The sequence below is a fragment of the Sinohyriopsis cumingii genome, chromosome 15, assembly GCF_028554795.1.
Source record: "Sinohyriopsis cumingii isolate HCF-2022 chromosome 15, ASM2855479v2, whole genome shotgun sequence".
NCBI lineage: Eukaryota > Metazoa > Mollusca > Bivalvia > Unionida > Unionidae > Sinohyriopsis > Sinohyriopsis cumingii.
In genome coordinates, this window is record NC_142975.1 from 53526121 (window position 1) to 53548971 (window position 22851).

Here is a 22851-nt window from a genome sequence, read left to right on the forward strand (position 1 = left end):
TAATGCAAATATTCCTTTGCTTGAGCTTTTCCTTGTCACTTCCTTTTTTCCCATTGGCATCTAATGTTTTACTGACCATTTTGAAACTCAATCTTGTGAAGACAGTAATTTCATCAGTAAAAATATCTTATTTTAATCTTTGTTTGTTTGTCAAGGAAGTTTTCCGTTCATTTGCAAAAATTAAGTATTATACCTGTCCATATTTGTATGAAACTGTTCATTTTTTGTAATAGTTACTTGTTAATCTGTGCATTAAAAATGTGTCATAGTTACTTGTTAATCTGTGCATTAAAAATGTGTCAACAAATACAAGTGATGCAGTTTAGGAAAAGATAGAACATATATTGTAAAAGCATACATACATTAGAATATGCTGTTGACCTCCAAAATCCAAAGTCTAAATAATAGCTGCAATCGTACGCTTAAAGAACTAATGGATTTATAAATTTTGTATATGTATAAGGAAAAATTATGACAATTGTAAGTGTCTACATGATGAAATGGAGAAAAGTACAGAATATCAACACTTCTTGGTCATATTTTATTTATTAATAGATGTCCCCACAATTTTTGAATAAATGTCATATATGCATATATTAAGTATATATACTTTTGTTGTGTAAAATTGCTATAAAATTGTTTCTTATGTGAGGGACATTATTTCCTACAAAATCTATTGAAAATGTGACTGATATTGACCTTATTTCAGGAAAGTATCATTACGTCATATTGCTCTACAGCACTGTACATATTTGACTAAAAGTTGCACATTTAAAGAAGCTAACACCAATAAATTGTATTTCTTGAAACATTATATTTTAAGTAAAGTATATTGGCCAGAATGGACCTTTATGGTCCCTAAACATTTTATGTAAAGTTTATTGGCCAGAATGGACCTTTATGGTCCCTAAACATTTTATGTAAAGTTTATTGGCCAGAATGGACCTTTATAGTCCCTAAACATTTTATGTAAAGTTTATTGGCCAGAATGGACTCTTATGGTCCCTAAACATTTGATGTAAGGTTTATTGGCCAGAATGGACTGTTATGGTCCCTAAACATTTTATGTAAAGTTTATTGGCCAGAATGGACTCTTATGGTCCCTAAACATTTTATGTAAAGTTTATTGGCCAGAATGGACCTTTATGGTCCCTAAACATTTTATGTAAGGTTTATTGGCCAGAATGGACCTTTATGGTCCCTAAACATTTTATGTAAAGTTTATTGGCCAGAATGGACTCTTATGGTCCCTAAACATTTGATGTAAGGTTTATTGGCCGGAATGGACTCTCATAGTCCCTAAACAGTTAAGATATTTATCCATCAGATTTTCTTTGATACTACATTATTTTGTGCCAGATTTGTGGTAAATTAATTCTTTGAATAAGTAGTCTGCATCCTTTTGTTGCTTGAAAATTCAATGTACTGGCAAAATAGTACCTGCTGGTATATGCAGTCATAATCTTTTAATCTGACTTTTTTTCTTAAGCCAGTTTTCTGTTTGTATAGAGGATTTCTAAGACAATCAGGGACCACAATCGATTTTTCATTAGAGTTACATGAATCTTTTGAAAGTTGTATTGCCAGAAAGATATTGTTGGTTTCACAAGCACTGCCCAATGCAATAAGTCATGTTCACCACAACTGTTTTTCATTACCTAATTTACCTATTGGATACATATTTTTTAGTGTGAAAGGCATAGTCTACATTTGTATTCACAAATAAAATCATAGAAAGAATGAATAACACAAACCCATATCTGCAGGTGTATATAAACTGGCAGATCTGATTCTATGCTGTCACAGGTATGTGTATTATCCATGAGTATATATAGTTGTTGAATTTAAATCACTGCATTTTTTGTCATATTTATAAATCGGTCAAATTCATTTTCATTGTATCCAAAATTTACAGTCCACAGAAATCCCCATCCTCACCTCCACCTGTCATCCCATATGAAGAACGCCCCCTACCCGTTCATAAGTGAGTATCTTGTGTCCCACACCTAACACTGGTTCCACTGGTTGTATCCTGTGTTGGCTTTGCTACTGAATATGTGCACATGTATTTGTCACATGATTTTATTGATATGAAATTTCAAAATCTGTTATGTCATTATTACCCTTGTGTAAAGTCCTTCATGATATGCTGCTTAATATGATCATTAAAACACCTGCTTGCAGATTGTTATTCTTCAATTTTGGAAACCAGTTAAAGTCTGGAATATGCCTGGCATAATGTACACTAGTCCGCTTTACTGTTCACATTTAAATTTAATGAAGAGGAATAAATTAATTGCTACAGATGAACACTGAATTAAAAAAATAGAAAACATGATTTGTATCCATGTGAGAATTAATAAAACAAGCATGTTTGAATCTAAATGACACAAAATATTTTTTTCTTTCTCAGTCTATAAAAAACACTTGTGATATGGGGTTGGTTTGCTAAATATTTAAAAGTTTGAAAGTCACACATTTAAAAGTATGAGTACATTTCCAATTTAGAAAACAATATTGATTCAAAAATAGAATTAAACTTGATGTTCAGTAGAGTAATATTACAGTATTAAAAATAAACCAATACAGCCCATATGAAATTTTTTCATTGGCTTTACTTGATTATTGTTTGAAACCTAGCGATAAGGCTAAGGAATGCAACTCCTCATAGCTGACTATAGTATCTGCAAAGACACAATTCTTACCACTGAACATTTTTCATTATGGTATTGAACCTAATTTTTCATATAATAAATAGGATCTTGCTTGAGCTCATTTGAATTGAAATACTTAAAACTGGTTGTATAATTTTAGTGATTTGCTAAAAAAAAACATGCAAAATAGATTTTTCAACTTATTTTCTGAATTAAATTTGAAATGATCACTGACAAAAGATCTTGTATATTCATTCTGTGCAATAAATGCATGTTTATAAAATATGGTTATATAAGTATGTTTCATGTGTCTCACACATACACACGGTTGTATATACATACGTATATGCATATACACACAGTTACTCAGTCAGATTATTTGGTACAATAAATACTTTTGCATCACTGATTTATCCAGGATTTTCACATACAAAGCACTTATCTTGCTTTGGTATTCTCATAAGGGACCATTTTCTAAGGGCAGGGAGCATGTTGTTACAAGAATAATATCTATGCAAAGACCAGATTCAGTATGTTTCAGCAAATGTTTGAATGATAAATAAATTTAATCAACAATCGTAAAATTTAAAGTTTTTTATCTTGATTTTCTCCATAGCATCTCTGATCACATTATGACAATGGCAATAGTCGTATACAGTATTACTACATGTGTCACCAATTACTGAAAAATACATGTTGGCCATATGAAAACCTTGCCATTTGCAGTTAACAGAGTGCTTTAAATTATTAAATAGCCATTGAAATCATCTCATTAATTTACTTAGTTGCAAAATGTCACTTAGTAGGTGCTTGATTTTGGAAGTTGATCTAGAAATGACAAATAATCAGATTGAGCTGTTTATTGTTAATGGAAGTTACATGTTTCATTAGGCTGATGGCAAATCACCTGTGTACAATTTGCTGGTTTTTGGTGGGGTTTTTTTAAGGAAAAGGAGCATTAAATTTACTAGCAGTTCACTCATTTGCATATCATGGAGGAAACACTGTGTCATGTCTGCACATTTATGTCCTGTGCTCTGCAAACTCTTTAATAAAACTCAGTCCCAGATTACCATTCTGAACATTTAACATTCTGTTCATTAGTGTTGACAGAGATAATAGCCATAGAACTCTATGGAGCTTCTTATAATTTTTACTGTACTGCCAACATTCCTTTTTTGGCTGTTGTAAGTATATTCCAAGCTTCAAATTTGATTTTAGGTCTTCATGTATTAGTTATATACTCATCTCTTCAGAGTAATGTCTCTCTTCTCAGTACTAATTAAGCACAAAAACTGAAGATCACTAGGTCTGAACATGGTCTAAAGCCACAGTTAGAAAAAAGTTAAAGTCATAAGTCTTTTATGATTCTCTCAACTTTGGCCTTTTACCTCGGCAACTTAGTTTGAGTGATGAAAATATACTCCAAGTATCACATATATTTTTGAGCTTGAGCTTGAGTCTTGTACACAGAAAGTTTGAGCATGTGGTGCCTTGTCTTGCAAACGATTGTCACTACCAGTAATATATAGGGGATCCATGTACATTATAAATAAGAATCCTTTGCATATACTGTATACATTGATGCTGTATGTGTGATGTAAGCTTAATTCTTGGTGAAAGACAGCCACTTGTTTATTTATGTATGCTTCCTGTAACACCTTGTCTGTTATAATTTAAAAACTAGTGTGAAACATCACATGGAATACAAGCATGTCTGGGGCAATTTAGGGCAATTAGAGATAAAATTTGAACAAAATTGGGCTTTGGAAGGAACTGATTTTTTCAAAAGTGACTATCTCTGCCTGGCTTATTGGCAGTTTTATTTATTGAAGGAGGAAATAAAGCCATGGTTACAGTTTTTCATGCTAATATTTAAACTTTGCATTGTCTGCCTGTATGTTTCTTCTTTGTAAAATGTGGCAAATAAAGACAGCAAGCTTACACTGAAAAGCTTTGTTGTTAGCACAGATTTGAATCATACTAGAATATCGTATGAATAAATAACAGATTTATTTATACAATTATGAAAGATCATTTTCTCATCTTATTTGTATTTAGTAGAAGCTTCATGTGTGTCCTGTTCTTTTATGTCTGTAATTGTTTCTTAATGTGGTGATTTTTAACATTTTGGGTCTTGTATTAAGTTCTCCACATGGAACACAGTTTCGTAAAGTAAAAATCTGATTAAATCAAGTCTGATTTAGCTTTATCTTCAATTAATATTTTTTTAAAAACTTGTTCCTAACACTTTAGGTGGATTGATAATGCTTTTTATTATGTCCCATTAGGTTGGATTAAAAATTCTTGGCCAGTTCTGTAAAGTCTTATAAAGAAATATTTTTTGGTATTGTTTCTTGTATTGTTTCTCGTAAACTTTGAGAATATTTATTTAAATTTATTTGATTTTTATAGTAATGAATAATGCTTCATTTCAATCCCTTTGAATTTCCTTTACCTTTGAGTGAATAACATATTTCATTGAGTGGGTGAAAAGATTAGAGTTTCTCACCCTTGAGATGAAACATGTATAATATTCACTTGGAACGAGCAAATTTTCTTTTATTTTATTCTCAAATGTGTTGCCTAGCTAAAGTGTATAACAGATTTTTTTATGGTAATGTCAGCTGTTTGCCATTTATGTTCTGCTGTGTTTTGATCTATATGATTTTCAGGTTCATGTAAGAGTGTGTGTATAGAGTTTGAATGTACATGTAGTTGATGTTATATAATGTTCAGATATAGAATGTATTGTGGGCCTACAAATGATACTGTGTACTGTTCAGATATGTAATTTTATTCACTTAGTATTAATTTTACATGGTTATCAAATCATTTGTCACTTGAGTGGTATTTTGTTATGATAAAATATATGACAGTCCAAGGGTTCAAAAAATATATATGAGTCACCTATGCACATTTTACACACATGCATATACATGTAAGTTTATCTATTAGCTTGTAGTTTTCACATAGTCTAAAGGTAGAAATTTTCAGCATACTTGCCTGTTGTTAACAATAATGGAATTATCTTCTGCTGTAGACACTAGATTACTTGCAGCACAGCTTAAAAATGATTTTACACTGCAAAAAGTATATTGTTTGTATGATTTTTCACTTGTTTAGTCAATTTATTTAGCCTAGATTTTGCAATGTGGTCATCTATATATCAATATTTTATTGCATTTTTTTAGAAGCAAATTTCTTTGAAATTTTTCATCAATTGATTTTATTTGATTTTGCTGAGCTATAGATGAAAAGCACATTTGCATATATTTTATGCAAACAAAACTTAACTAAACATGTACAAGATTTTCTAATATATTAAAATTGCACAAAAAGTGTTAACTTGAAGCATGCTCCATATGAAATGATTGTACTTGGTTATTGAGAGAACACTTACTTTACTTGAGTCATGTAATTGAATGTGCCCACTCTGAGCCATTAGACACATTGAAGTTGATAATTAAGGCATAAGTTTGCATCTAGCATGTTTTGTCATATTCACAGAAATTGCCCAAACCCATCTTTAAAAAATACAGTTTTAAACCAATGAGTTTTAGATTCTTATCTTCAGCTCTGATTTAATAAATAAAAATCATAGCAGTTTGTAGAGGAATTGTTGGATGATTTGGGGCGTGGTATTCTGGGATTTAACAGTCATTAAATCTTAGTGTTCTGAAAAGTTGGTACCTGCAGTCCAACAAATTAAGGTAAAATTTGGGGATATCCTTGTGATATTTAATCTACTGTTTTCTTTATTTAGATTTGTACAAAATCAATGATTTTATGTGTTATTCATTTGAACTATTCTTTGATTGGAAAATATAGGTGAATCGTTATGATGTGGTCTTAAACTTTGCTTTATGACAAAGAAAAACCATACTCAATGTACATAATTTCAGATGAGCTTTTGTATCAAAGGAATTGAGGAAATCTTGGCAATTTTTCTTTTGCAAACAGAATTTTACTTTAACATTAGATAAACAGTGATGCATATTTATGATGACTAAAATCACCATGAACGTACTCAAATTTTCAAATATTAGATTCTCTCCAGAGTCTATATATTTTACAAGATTTTTTATCACTGTATGCCATGACACCAGAATGAGATAAGTATCTCTGACAATTACTGTATTTTCACTATCATGTTTCATGCTGTATTGATACAAGCCTGGAATTTAATGACCAAATGATAAATTATCCTTTCTTGGAACTAACAGGACCCCTTCTCCATGCACATATTTAAGTACTGATGCAAATGTCCATGTTTGGAAAACAAATAAGATTGTTTCTCATGAAAATGAATGAATCACAGTAATTGTTGATTTTGAATGCCATATATTTTAGCTTTGGACCAATCAGAAAACATTTTCCTATATTTCAGAATTAGATGACCACAATATACACATAGCACCACATATCACATTGAGTATATGCTTATCAAAATACTAACCTTTTTTTATATCAAACTCTTGCAACAGTAAAGACCATACACAGCCTGCTACGCCACCACCAAAAACACCTTATGATGAGAGAGTCATACCCACATCTCGGAATAAGTAAGTATTGCTGTATATTCTCACGCATAGTGTCAGCCTTTCTTGTTTCATGGAAGTCTTTCTGTAATAATGTAGAACCTGCCTTTGGCAGGACATTTACTCATAAAGGACAGCTTTCTTGACTTCGCTTTTATATTCACTCACTGCGTAAATGTCTTATTTTGACAAATGAAAACAATTAGACTTACAAGTATCCTCTAGAGACAGTTTCCTCAGTACACACAGCTCAATCTTCAGTTATGGAAACTTTGTGGGAATTAGTGTTGTATAATTCTAATTCATAAGATGATGTGTCAGTTTTAGAAGTAAATTTAAGGAGGTAAATTTTAAGCCTAATAGGGCAGAAGAGTTTATGGTATAGCCTATTGTATGTCATCCATCAGATCTTATCCATCTGTTATCCAAGTTTTTTATTGCTATTCCTTCAGAACTACTTGGAGGATAAATATGACACATTGTACACACCTTCACTTCAGTGCATATTTTTTCATAAATAAAAATTATGCTGATCCACCATCCAATAATTGCCCCCATTTTACATTATGAAGACCATGGTCAAGTTAGAGTTTCACTGTTCTGCAATAAAACTGAGTTACGCCTTCTGTTTGTCTTAGAACTTTGCCCTTCAGTGCATTATATTGTTTGGGGCATCAGTACTTTTGTTTGACTTAGAACTTTGCCCTTCAGTGCATTACATTGTTTGGGGCATCAGTAATTATGGACATATTTTTATTTTCACTCCTAATTTAAAGAGTGTACTTTTATTACTTGAAGACTTTAATGTCATTATTATATCTTTTACATCATATCAAAAGCTTAGATAGGTAGATAGGAAACATTTATTTGTATGAAGTAAGTCAGTGCAGTAGTGAGACTACTGTCCTTGCACAGTAACTGTACTGGTACATTGCAGGGACAAAAGTATTTTAACCATTTAACATGTGACCAATTTAAATAGGTTTCTTTATTTCAAGAATGGCTTGATTTTGGACTGAAATATGTGGCCAGTCAAAAAAAAGGCCAGTTGCAGAGGGGCTAGTTTAGGGAAATTTCATTGTAAATTCATACTGTACTGAATAAAACTATTGTTTATAACTTTTCCTCACCCCAACACATTTACACATTCAATATATTTTTTATCATTTTAACTGTTCTGCAATATGGTACATGTAATTAACATTGTCGGCATTTCTGGACCTCAACTGTAATGTTATAATGAGGGAGAGCTGTATCGTTTCATCATGTTCAATCACTGCATTACAGTAATATAAACTTTACATTTGAAGGTCTAAACCTATGATGTCATCACATTCAGTCCAGTGCCTACTTTGTTTTTTGGAATGTGACACATTTTGACAGCATTTAATAAATAACAAGAGGAAAAAATGAACAAGTAAATAACTTACAGTGTATCACATGCAGTTGCTGTTTACCGTGACAGTTTAGGTTAATGTTCATATAAATATGCACAAGTCTGTCTGTCTCTCAGAAGCTTGCTGTGCATTGATAATGGGACATAGATGCTCATCACTTGTATTCCACTTTGGTACAAGATAACTTTTTATTGCCTTGCCTAAGAGAAGTAGAGGAGAACTAATGTACTACATCAAGCATTTGTCTCCATACATATAAAAGCATATATTTATGCCCAACCTTGTTGCTTCTCAATCAGTCTTTCTTCCTATGCTCTAGGAAACAGTTTGGAGTGGGTTTCATAGCAACCTTTTACCTGGGATGGGGTCTGTAAGGGCTATCTTTGTTCATACATGTATACTTTTGCACAGTCTTCATTATGTTTTGCATTTAGCTGAGATTATGTGTTTACATAATGTTATACCTGGAATCCTAGAACTTGGTGAGTACCATAATGAGTACTACACCATCATCACATAAGTAGGTCACTATGTTCCATATTTCACATCTCACAGACTTTGGTTGAATTTTATTTTTATCCATTCATACTTGATTTGTTAAACTAGATGACTGTATACATCTCTGTTAGTACAACATTGTTTAGAAAAGACAACTGTGACCTAAATTTTACATATTACTGGCTTAGGTTTAGTTCCTGCATTTAGTTCATGACTGCATAGATTTCCTGCAGACTATATTCTATAAAGAATCATGCATCTTTGTGATGGGATACATCTTAATCTGCAATGTAAACCCTTCGTTACAAAAGTAGGTCATTATGTCCAATATTGTATGATTGACCGGGGTTATGTTTTATCATTGATGTTCACTTCTCATGCCAGAATTGTGATAATGATGAAGATATGCATATCAGTTAGACCACACTCTTACAACAAAAGAAGTTTTCATATTTTGGTCAGGACCACACAAATTTTTGGCCTTTGTGGTGCATACTGTCCTACCTAAGATCACAAAACTTGCATTCGCGGTTCATACTGTCCTACCTGAGATCACAAAACTTGCAGAGGAGATGCATCTTGTTATGTACTGATTCATTTTTGCAAACGGAGGTGTAGTTTTCTCAGGGCGGTTTTTAGACAAGCTGGCTTTATTGTGCTGATTCATTTTTGCAAACTGAGGTGTAGTTTTCTCAGGGCGATTTTTAGATAAGCTGGCTTTATTGTGCTGGTTCATTTTTGCAAACAGAGGTGTAGTTTTCTCAGGGCGGTTTTTAGACAAGCTGGCTTTATTGTACTGATTCATTTTTGCAAAAGGAGGTCTAGTTTTCTCAGGGCGATTTTTAGATAAGCTGGCTTTATTGTGCTGATTCATTTTTGCAAACTGAGGTGTAGTTTTCTCAGGGCGGTTTTTAGACAAGCTGGCTTTATTGTACTAATTCATTTTTGCAAAAGGAGGTCTAGTTTTCTCAGGGCGGTTTTTAGATAAGCTGGCTTTATTGTGCTGATTCATTTTTGCAAACTGAGGTGTAGTTTTCTCAGGGCGGTTTTTAGACAAGCTGGCTTTATTGTGCTGATTCATTTTTGCAAAAGGAGGTGTAGTTTTCTCAGGGCGATTTTTAGACAAGCTGGCTTTATTGTGCTGATTCATTTTTGCAAACTGAGGTGTAGTTTTCTCAGGGCTGTTTTTAGACAAGCTGGCTTTATTGTGCTGATTCATTTTTGCAAACAGAGGTGTAGTTTTCTCAAGGCGGTTTTTAGACAAGCTGGCTTTATTGTACTGATTCATTTTTGCAAAAGGAGGTCTAGTTTTCTCGGGGCGGTTTTTAGACAAGCTTTCTTTATTGTGCTGATTCAGTTTTGCAAAAGGAGGTCTAGTTTTCTCAGGGCGATTTTTAGACAAGCTGGCTTTATTGTACTGATTAAAATTTCTTGAAAAGTAAAAAAATTCATTGATACTTAATGCTTACAGTGACTGCTGGAGACTACAAACAACTATGTAGGCAGGCTTTATACTTGTTGATTACATTTGTAATTTTTAACAAATAATACTTGATTATAATTTGTGCGAGATTGTTTTAAGACAATAGTGTGTGTTTAAATGTGTTTGTGATAGTATCCAGAAGTAACTTATATGTGCAGTCATTGAATTAGACATATAATATTGCAATGAAAGTAAGAAGAGTAATTTCCATTTGAGTTTACGGTCTTCTTGCCCTATCCAAATTAATCATTTGCCATTCACTCTCAGGGTATGAATATTTGTGTTGAATAGAATTACTGTACATCATATAATGTGCTGTAAAGTTGTCTTATATTGTTTTTGCAAGCATGCCCAAAAAGTTCACACGGCCCTCAATGTATGCAGCTCAATTGTACGTAACTATTCATCTGTCCGCATAGAAGTAGAATGTACATGTAATGTATTGAGTAACTATTCTATTCTCTTATTTCCACATGTTGTATTCAGGATGTACCTACTCTTGCAGAATACATGTATATAGGCCTGTATTCATGAAACTTTCTGACCATTTTAACTCAAGCTCAAAGTTCCAAAACTGGAAATTCAGCAGTTTTAAATAGAGAAAAGTCAACGTCATTAAATTCTGACTTTTTATCCTTATCTCCTTGACCACTGAATTTTAATAAATAAAGCTGAGTTTGAGTTTCAGATTGAGTTTCCACTATCAGCCAACAAGAAATGACTGTTCAGAGTAACATCATTTGTGATTAGTTGAAACAAAATCTCTTACCCATGATCAGAGTTTTATTACTTTCAGACATGGATTTGAATTTGTAGCCTTAAAAAATGACTGAGAATTGACATAATGACATTAAAATATGCATTAACTATAGTAAATTTACTGCCAAAATTTATGGATTTCATGGTTGTTTCCAAATACAAATTTAAAGATGCAATAAACAAGGATCCGGCTGTGAAAATAATAGGACTCATTCCAGAATCCATTAATGTAAGTACTGATGAATACTATAAACGCTTGCTTAACTGAAAGGTTGAGCTCAGCTGCAAGCAATATAGATCCTGATCTCCCATTGCATAATGCACCAATAAGATCACGGTCTTTGTTTGTTTTACTGAATACTCTTAACAAACTGCATAGACCTAGATCTTCCTGTGTATGATGTAATAGCAGATCTGTGTCTGTGCATTTGCAGTCGGACTCAACTTATAAGCAAATATTAATGGTGTATCATTCTTCACAAAACATACTCAGTATTATTTTAGGTTGTGACTTTGCTTGTGGGAAAAACTAAGTCTGTTATATGACAAACAGTAATATAAATTCACTTGCATGTGAGGTTTTATTGTCGCTTTGACAGACATCAGACTGGTCATGTAATAGTGATTATTATATGCTCATTTTTTTCCCTGTTAACTTTACATTGTCAGAATCGTTCAATATTACCTGATACTGAACTCGCGCGACAATACATATATAGCATGTACATGCATAAAGGAACTACTTTCTATTGTAAACAAACAATGGATGCAGATGCCAGCACTTTTGATTTGTACACAAATCATGTACACTCGCATAAGAGGCTGTTTACATTGTGGTTGTTTAAATTTGTTTCTGAATGAACTAAAACACGTTTCGTGGACTGCAAAACCCCCCAGCTGTTTTGGCACATTCTGCATTGATACAATGTTACGGATTTAGGCCAGCAACATTATATAACAGACGGAAGATAAGAGTCCTTACAAATAACATACAAGTGACAAGTCATATACTCTCTTCTTTGGGGCCCCGAGTGGCTGAGTGGTCTAAAGCGCACTCCGTTACAGATCACTGCCATCTCACCTCTGTCTGCGTGGGTTCGAGTCTCAGTTTCAGCCAATGTGGGTATGTGAGAAAGCTTGCCAGTAGCTTCTCGTGGGTCGGTGGTTCTTTCCAGGTTTTTCCCGGGTTCTTCCTCCACCATTAATACTGGCTGCCATGTATAGCCTATCGTGTGCTGAAAAATGGCGTTAAACTCTACAACAACAACAACAACAACAACTCTCTTCTTTAGCTGATGATAAGAATGGCAAAATGAAATATACTTAAGTTTTACATCCTGAATTTCCTCAAAATGTTTTTTCTTAATTCTGCAAATTAGAATTACATGAGCCATGTGATAGGTTTTCAATCTAGATTACACATTTCGAAATTGTGCTGTTATTTCGGTGATAAGTGCAATTGCATCCTCCTTACTACACTAAAAATGAAATAAGCATTAAATTCCATAGCGTCTTTTTGATAATTGCAATTGAAAGATATTCAGTGACAGAAACAGAAACACATTTGCAGATGTAAACATGCTTCTCCCACACCACTTCAATCCAATGTATTTCATGTATAATTTGCTCAGATGAATCCAGTCCAAAATCACAAACTTTCATTGAATCGAAACAAAATACTAAAATATATTCATTCCAGATCAAATGGAAAAGTTTTTGCAATGCGCATTCATTCACAATATGACTGCAAATTTCAATTTTAACTAGTCGTGCCATTTTCTTTCGAATTTATGTCGAGCTCACAACTAAGTTCAATTTATCTGGGTGGAGTTATGTGCGCATTAATAATGATGTCATTGTGTAATGACAAATCTGTGCTTGTGTATTTAGTTTGGAATACGGCATTCATTCATTTACATTGTTACTCATAGTGTATTTTGTTTATATAATTAAACCTTAGGTAGAATAAAAAAATGAGCATATAATTAAAAGGTTACTGCATTTGTATGGGAAAATATGAACTCCTTTTGTTGGAAGGATATACTGCACTCCCAAGGTCGTGCAGTATTCCATCCCAAAACTCGTTCATATTTTCCCTTACAAATGCAGTAACCTATAATTATTTTATATGCTCATTTATAAGTCTGGTATACCTGCAAACAATATAAACCCTGATTTGTCATTACAAAAAATATTGTTTGGTCTACGGATTACTCACAACAAGTTGCATAGACCATGATATATATGCAATTTATGTGTTGAGATATCAGGATCTGTGCAGTTTGCAGTTAGACTTGGCTAATAATTGGGTATATATGGTACTTGTGCTGTTTCACTATGATATATAGTTTCATAAAGCTGACATGGCTATGGTTTTGAAACTCAAATGAGTCCTCTTCAAGTTCAGTGATCATTGCCTTGCCATGTCAGTTGGACATTGTCTGTCATCGTGTCAACAAAACATCATATTTAAATTAATATCTGTTATTGTTTGTGAAATAATTAGCCCAATTTTATTTGATGAACATATTCAGGAACATTCTCACAAATTTGGAAATCCATCACTTATGCAAAACTCAGACAAGTGAGTATTGGAAATAAAATCATAGACTTTTTAAAAAAAAGTTTTATGAACTCCATTCAGGGTATATTCCAAGAATCTTTCCAAATATTGATTGGATTGCAAAGCAGGTCTGGTGTATGGATTGCAGATGTTCAGCCATCTGGTTTTAACACTGAGTGTGAGGTTTGCATTGAGGTCATTTTATCTCTGAAAAATAATGCTTGTAGATTCACAAGACTTTATGTGTAAATATTTCATGAGGAATAATACAGTCATTAATGAAAACTAAGTCACAATGACCTATTTCATCTTGAGTATTACAGTACTCAATGAATACTAAGTCAGTATGACCTGTAATTTATGATTCAGTAATTTATACTTGCCTTTGCATTACACTTCAATTCTATGAAGTTTAGTTTATTAGACTATTATTACAGAAAGTGGTGACTTGATCTTGATGTACTGGGTGCAGTATAATAAGTGTTAGACTATTATTACACAAAGTGGTGACTTGATCTTGATGTACTGGGTGCAGTATAAGAAGTGTTAGACTATTATTACACAAAGTGGTGACTTGATTTATTGGGTGCAGTATAAGAAGTGTTAGAATATTATTACACAAAGTGGTGACTTGATTTATTGGGTGGAGTATAAGAAGTGTTAGACTATTATTACAGAAAGTGGTGACTTGATTTATTAGGTGAAGTATAAGAAGTGTTAAACTATTATTACACAAAGTGGTGACTTGATTTATTGGGTGGAGTATAAGAAGTGTTAGACTATTATTACACAAAGTGGTGACTTGATTTATTGGGTGCAGTATAAGAAATGTTAGAATATTATTACACAAAGTGGTGACTTGATGTATTGGGTGCTACAGAATTTAGACATCATTAAGCTTTACAGTCAGACACATTGTTTAGAAATTTGAGCTTAAGTTGAAGATTCTGAAGAAAAAAATTTTCAAGAGTATGGGACCTAGTTAGCTTAATTTGGTGGCTTTATATGTATCATCTGCTGTAGTCTGACAAATCAACCCCCAAAACCTGTGTTGATACTATTGGAAGATTTGAGGGTCTGATATCACCAGATGTGTGCAAGTTATCAGGGGAGAGGTTTACAAGTATGTGCCTAAACTGTATGTTGTGTTCAGGGCAGATTTACATGTAGCAAACCTTTTACATTTTAATGAACAGGTGACATCAAACCCTCAAATTGTACATCAGTATCAACACGTGGAGGGGAACTTATCTGCTGTGCATTCTTTAACAACCTCTCTCTCTCTCTTCAAGCTTTAGCCCACCCCACCCCTACATAGAAGAGTTATGGATGGAATCAAATTTTTCATCTTGAATGGTGTTTATATAAATTGTTTACATACTCCAGTATGTCCAGTATGTCTGTTACAGTTGCCTTTTAAAATCTTGTTACTTTTATTTCAATATCTTAATTTAGTATTTAATAGCAGTAATACATTACCTGCTGTATTGTATTGCTGTCTTTTCCTGGTGTTAGTACATGATGTTTATCCAAGGACATTATTCCCCAGTCCAGTTAGTAATTAGAGGTCTAGAATACTTACCATATTTACCGTATATGTTGGGACACCATATTTGTTTGGACACCATAATTTAATTGTAAAAGTAATTTTTTTCTGCACTGCATCATTTTTTTCATGTCGTAAGTTGTCTGACACATTTTGAATCATTCAAAAACTACATGTCGGAAAATGCACTCCAGCTGAAATTTTATTTTGAGACAGAACTCTTTAATCTTCTTATGCAGTATCTCATTTTAAACAAAACCTTCTCCTGCACATGTACAATCCATTCTTTCGGTGCATGAATATTCTGTTTTAGCTTTCTCATACTGTGAAAAATTGTTAGAGGCAACGCATCACCTGAAGCAGAAACTGCAATGACTAAAGTCAGATTTTTTCAAGTCTGTGCCAGTCTTGCTAATTCTCACACCATTGACCTCCTTCTTATCATCAGTCCATCCAGGAATGTGACCAAAGTACACTAGAATTTCATCCAAGTTAATGATCATATATTATCGGTGAAATCATCTCCATCTCTTCTGGTCTTCATGAATTCATCACATGATTTTATTTTCTGCAAATCTTGGGATGATGCTGGGTCATCAATGTCTGTGCACGAAGTACTAATTGTTCCAATTTATTTTCAAAATACCCATGAATACTGGTGAAAAGAAATCAAAATTAGCTTCCATATCTCTGCCTTCTTTGTATATTCAAAAAAAAAAAAAGATGGCACACTTAAAAGAATCCATAGTCAGCTTCCGAGGTCAGTATGCTTTGCAATAACATAACCTTTGTATTGATAGCCTTTTAAAAAAATGGCTTTAGAGTATCCATAGTTTGCTTTCTAGGTTGGTTTGCTTTGTAATAAAAAATAACCTTTGTCTTTGATGTCCTGTTAGTAAGTTCAAAAAAGGAGTTTACTGCTCGCTGCCAGTTGTGTTTATTCTTCACCTGGACTTATATGTGCTGGCATCTGTAGTTACAGTTAATACAATGAAGCATTGATGTCTGTGGGTAAATAGTAATGATACTTTTGTAACCCGTGGGAAAAAGATTGTCACTTGCACTCAAGTGAATTTGTTTTCAAAGAATGATTTTTATTTGCGAGATACTTTCATATAGTAGACTGGGATATAATTCAGTCCTAATTATTTTACACCTAACACCATATCATGTGTGAATGGCAGTTGTCTTCAAGATATTGGTTGATTATTTCCCTCTTGTTTGCAATTTGTTGGATCCAGTTTTCAATCAGATAACATATTCAAACCTTTGAGCACAACCAAACATAATTTGTTTTTCAATGTTCATGTCAATGAGTAATGTGGCATGTGCTACTGGACATAAGCTATACACACTACAGTATGTAAGCCTACGCTACATGTACAGATTACATGGAAATATTTTCTTTTTTAATTCTCATGTTGAAGAAAGGAATAAATGATAACAATAGAAGGTTAGTTTCTTTCTTTTTATTATCAAATAAACGTTTTATTTATCTGTTTTAATGAAACGTGCAGTGGGGTTGGGGGAACAATAATGTAATACAAATTTATTTAATTTCTGAAGCCTAGGTGAAAAAAGGTTCCACTATAAGTTCTGGTACAGGAAATGTTTTTAATTTTATCATGTCCCCATATATATGGTAACTACGGTAGTCAATCATAAGGATATCTTCCTTCTTGTACATTGATACATTTGTCACTTTGATGCTTACCACTTTGTTAGTTTAGGTGTCTTATGTCATTTCAGCTAACAATTTTGTCTATTTTTGTGCTTTATTTCTTTATTTCTATTCAGTCCTTGCTTTATTTTTGTTGTGTCTGTATCCATTTTAGTTGATTTTGAGAAATGTGAGTACATTATTAGCAAAGTGGTGTTTCTTCTGTTTCATGCCTTTGATAGTAATCACTGTCCGGACAAGTATTTCCTGCCCTTTTGTTTTTCCAGTGTAAACTTTGGCCTCTTATTTTCCTGTTGACGCTGTCGGATTATAGCTCCACAACACTGATTGTTATGGCAGTAAGATGTCTCCCCCCTACATATGAGAGTCAGTATCGATGTCTTGTATTGTCAGCCTACCATCATATGATATATAATTACATTTTCACTGATCAGTAGTGACACAAATGAATGAAATGCTGGTATATCGAGCATGATGTCAGCTTTTATGTTGTCTCACATTTTTTTTTATACTTTCAAAGAACAAATCTGTACTGGATATGTTGTTGGAAATTCTTTATTTTAATTTTTATTTGCATCTGACAGCAATGTTCAGTCTGGTATTTCAGAACTTCAGATGGACATGTGATCGATAGGCTGTATGGAAAAAAACTTTAAGAACTGAAAGTGTAGACACTAGTTGCCATAGTCTTCCATGCAGCCCTTATTTTTTTGCAGCCTCCATCAGTCTTTCGAAGGAGGAATCATTTTCTCCATGAGGCCTTGTAGAGACTGTTAGACAAGACATCGTGCATTGTGATGCAATGTCTGTAGTGCTGTCTGCAGAGCTTTTTCATCTCAATCTAGAGACACTATTCAGCAGGCTAATCTCAGGAATGATGGGATGAGCAACACCAATACCTGGTTGCAGTAATAAACCCTGATAAACCAGTGAAGGAATGCCCCTATTCGGAAGGTTTTAAGCCACTCCCCCAAGCAGTTTAAACAAGGATAAAATCCCTTTCCACCATCATTTTCATGACAAGGTGGCAGGAATGGTCAGGGAAGAAGTTGACAAATCCCTCCCACTTCCATATTCTCATAGGGAGTCACGCTCGCTCCTGCAAAGTTTCCTCTGCTGTCTGAGTTGGTGTGAAAATCAAAACAGGTTTCTCATGTACTGGAACCTCACTCTGTCCTTTACACCAGTGCCTCAAATATAGGCTTCATGCTTTACCTAGAGCCTGAGGGAGTAGTCCTGCAACACTTTCGTCCAAATCAGTAATCTTGAAATGAGTTTTCTTTCCCCATCACTTTAGGAGTGTGTCAGATTTGGAAGGCATTGCTGTGTCTTAGAGACAACACATTGATTTTATTGTACCTCCAACAACGTGGGCAACACATCTTTTCCTTTTGCTTGAAAGCTTAGAACCATCTTGACAGCTTCTGAGGAGTTTGATATTTCACTTTGGGATAGAGGAATGTTCTGAAATACAGTGGCAAGCAGGCTTCACAGAATGATCTATACACCATTTGGTAGCAGAGGCATTCTTTCATCTTTCGAAAAGATCAATAGTAGATGTATTTGCAATGAAACTGAACAAGCTTTATCATTATGTGTATCCAGTGCCCAATCAGGGAGTGTAGGTGGTGAATATCTTTCATATGAGCTGATTGAATGTATGCCTACACCTTCCTGTCTTTCAGTAAAATACCCTCAGATCCTAACAGAGTCAGGACTTCCAGTTCACTGCTGATTCTGATAACTCCCCTGTGACCACCAAAATCATGATTCATTTATATCCTTGACTTGTTCGTCAGTGTTCCTATGGAATGAAAAACTAGGAGGGATCTACTCTCACAATATGGAGGGTCCATTGTGCACAGGAATTCTCCACCCTTAACTTTAACAGCAATTGCAGATTTTCTTCTTTTTCCTTCAAAGAAAAGACTGATAAGTATCCACAGTTAACGTCTATAGAACAACTATCTCTTACACTCTAATATTCTCTATGGGCACCACTATTGGATCAATCCTGCATCTTTCAAAACTGATCAGGTACCTTGAGCTCTAGATACCAGTCTTTCATTAGTTAATACTAAGGTGGAACCTCCCATATGTTCTTTGGTCACTATCTAAACCTCCTTATAAATCTTACAGTGACGCTTCCTTTGAGAATCTTGGAATTAAAAGTCTTCATCCTCATCACAATCACCAAGATGAAGAAACGCGTGTGTTCATGTGTTTGTGTGTATTTGATTTGGATTTTTAATGTAGCTTTAACAGTTTTTCAGTCCTATTGCCATGATGTCTTTAGTGTGGCATTTACAGTGATGTAAGACACTGGGGCAACATGCCACAGACATGCAGCATCATGTCTCGCCCTGTCATTTTTTCCTGACACCATTCCAACCAGTCCTAACACTAACCTCTTGATGCTGATCACCACGTGAGGCAGTGGCTGGTACAATTTGTATAAGTTCTTGGTATGACTCAGCCCTTGTTCGAGCTTGCGATCTCCCTCATCTGAGGTTACTATGATCATTTAGGCCGCTTTTCAGTCATATCTGTACAGGGGATAATCAAGATAGGTTTCTTTGCCTAGTTAAATATTTACAGTTCCATCTAGCTGATTCAAAAGTAAAAAGATAGTTTTGTAAACCGTCTTTTTCTCCCATTGAAGGGTGCTTATGATTCTTTGGCAACAATCATCTCCAAGTGGTTTACTAGGAATTTTTAAAAAGAGTTTTTCAGTCTCTCACTGACAACAGCCTTCATTCATGAAAATCGAGTCCATAAAGTCGGGGCTCTAGCTGCATTTTGGGCTTTTTTGAATTACTCTTCTTAGGATGACATCATGGAAGCTGCCTTCTGACATTCTCACTCCACTTTTTAATCTGCTTACCTTCATTCACTGTTTGACAAGAGATTTTGTTTGCTTTGGGTCCAGTTGCATTAATCAAAGACACTGTCAACTCATCTTTCAGTTGTCATTAAAACATTAAAACATTCTACTGACAACAATGGTAACTTCACTTGATAGCTTATCACATGCTATCAGGCCTCCCATGGGCTGGCAAATTCAGCATCACAAATAATAGCAGGGAATGCATTACTGTTATTAAAATGTTTTGGAGGCAGGGGTAAACTAATTTTATCTGTGTAAAGCTTGCCAGTTGTATTTGCCTAATTCCCTCATCCTTTTTCTCTCTCATGTCCTTCAGTCTCAGTCCAAGTCAAAGAAGGAGGATATTCAGATTGTTGGAAGTGACATAGGTATCAGACTGGCATCCTGTTTGTTTTCTAGACCTCAAGTACAAAATTTAGGGATAGAATATTGTCTTTGCACTGGGGACTTGTGCCAGTGGAAAAAACTAACAACACAACAAAAACAGTGAGAATTACATAATCACATTAGTTGTAAACCCCACCACCCCAAAAAAATACATGTTCATGGGCTAATTTGTATTTTGAGTATGAAAAGACAAGTGGCGTTAAGTGTTCTAGATCTTTTCAGTGTGCTCTTAAGTCCTGATGATCACTGTAACCTTTAAGCTGTTCATCGTTATGGACTTTCTCAAAGTTCAGTCTTTATTTGTGTTTAAAGTTGGATCTGCTTAAATGCTTCTTTATCTAAGAAGAAATATTCAATAATTCATTTTGAGTTTTATGTATATTAGATCCGTACAGACATGACTTTTGGGAAATTTGTTTGTTCACCATACCTTCAAGGTTATGGACCTTAATTGGAAATACAGACTTTTACATCGGTTCTTGTAAACTTAATTGTTTCTCAGTTTGGCTTTTATTGTGCAACTCTTCTATAGATGTGCATATGCTTTTTAAATGTCTGATTGTCTCCCTCTCTTGCAGTGTTTTGGTTCTTAAAAGTTATTTTTTTTTCATTAATGTTTGACCTCTCTTTGCAAAATATTTGTGATTCAATATACAGAATGTTACTGTCTTAAATCATGTCTGTTTTTCAGGTCTTTGTAAATGAGGTCACTTGATCTTTTCTTCAGGCTGTAATTGTCCAGTTTGTTCCTTTAGTTGAGCATATTTAGTATTTTGCCAGCAAGATTACCAAATACTGCTTAAACGTACCTATCAGTACAAGATTGTGTTGATCAAACAGGTCTTTGTTGCTGTTTTTATTTTCATTGTCTCTTATAAATAAGTGACAAACTACAGGTGGAGATATTGAATTGTAATTTTTTTAACATATCTGTGTTAACACTACTGTATAGTTGGTGGTAAGAATCTAATACTGGCATATTTCTGTGATAACTATATATACAAGCTTTCATTTTAGTAGTAAACACAATATACCTGAATAATATTGGCTATAGAATCTATTAATAAATTCATAACTTGTACCAGCCATGCTTGGTATGGTTGCACTGTCTTTTTATAGTTTACCTGGAAAACAATGAAGACTGATCACATCAATTTTGGACTTCAGGGATATTCCAGTTGCACTGCATGTGATTTATGTTCTTGGCAGCTGGAAATTACTTAATGAACTGTCTGTCATTTTTGGAAAATCATCATACATTCTAATCAATTTTGCAGAATGGAATTATTAATTTAATTTAATTTTTTTGGGTATTCTTGGCACTTTTAACATATTGGCTAGATCATGTCAAGCAAGTGGGAACTACCCGGTAAGTGCCTTTCCCAAAGACACTGATGCAGCTGACCCAGGATGACTTGGGTGGGTATCAAACCCAGGATCCTTTGGTTATGAATCTGTGTTGCTCTTCCAGTAAAGCTGTTATGACTTCTGTCTCACAGTTTGATTACGGATATGATCTTTTATAGTATCATTATTACAGTATTGGAAATCACTAAAATTTTAGGTTTTGTACAATTTGTTTCCAAACTGGAATTATGGTTTTTTAATAAAAATAGAACAAAATGCCAGTTTAAGCTCATCTTGTGCATACTTTGGTCATTTTTACGTATATTTAGGTAGGCTTACTGGTATGTTTTAATACTAAGTGTGAATTTCACCAAACAACTTGAATTAAGACTTTTTAATCAGCTGAAGCTAAAATCCAGCAATCTGATTGGATTGAACTAAAGTCTGACATGGGTATATCTGATTATCTTAAATCGTTATTTAGGCGATAACATTTTGATGTTGATGATGTGGTCAGGACTTTTATTTTATTGAGTAAATTTAAGCCTGTTCCTAAAACATACATTTAAAATAGTCATGAAATGTTCTTAAAAGTGAGTAATAGTATATATTCAGTATTGATTTAAACTATAATAAATATTGGTGATATCAGACTCCAAAAGATGTACAAATAAATATGTTGGTAGCAACCTGAGTACTGTATTCATAAGCTTTCATGAGGTAGTGACTCAGAATAAGAAATCTAATTCTGATTTGTAATAAATGTCCTTAACATTTGCAAGTAGCATCTCAAGATTAGATATGTCTCGACTGCTGGTATATCAGTTATGTAGTATTGATTAAGTGATATGGAATAATGTATTTTGTGACGCTCTCTTTTCATTGTATGGGCAGTCACAACCCTTCACTGCAAGAATCAAGCATTTTGGTGAAGTTTACATTTTACTCTCATGTTTGAATTAACCCATTTGAAGATTTAAAAATTAATTCCATATCTTTTGAGAGCAAAGTCATTTACTTGAATGAGACATGTTTGCAATGCAGTAGGTTATGTACATGCTAGTGGCAATGTACATTTTCTAGCAACTAAAGTGTATAATTTCTTGTG

At 33.8% G+C, this 22851-nt stretch overlaps 1 protein-coding gene across 2 annotated transcripts in view; it reads left to right on the top strand.

Moving 5' to 3' along the window:
* The window catches only part of LOC149781809 (centrosomal protein of 104 kDa-like), a 130512-nt gene that overhangs the window by 49445 nt on the left and 58216 nt on the right, over positions 1 to 22851 (top strand). The window contains exons 13-14 of one of the 2 annotated variants that reach the window (XM_089935977.1): positions 1916 to 1984; positions 7142 to 7219. In XM_089935977.1, the coding sequence (XP_089792103.1) occupies positions 1916 to 1984; positions 7142 to 7219 (147 nt within the window). The remainder of the gene's footprint in view (positions 1 to 1915; positions 1985 to 7141; positions 7220 to 22851) is intronic. The other variant, XM_089935978.1, reaches the window with a different exon arrangement.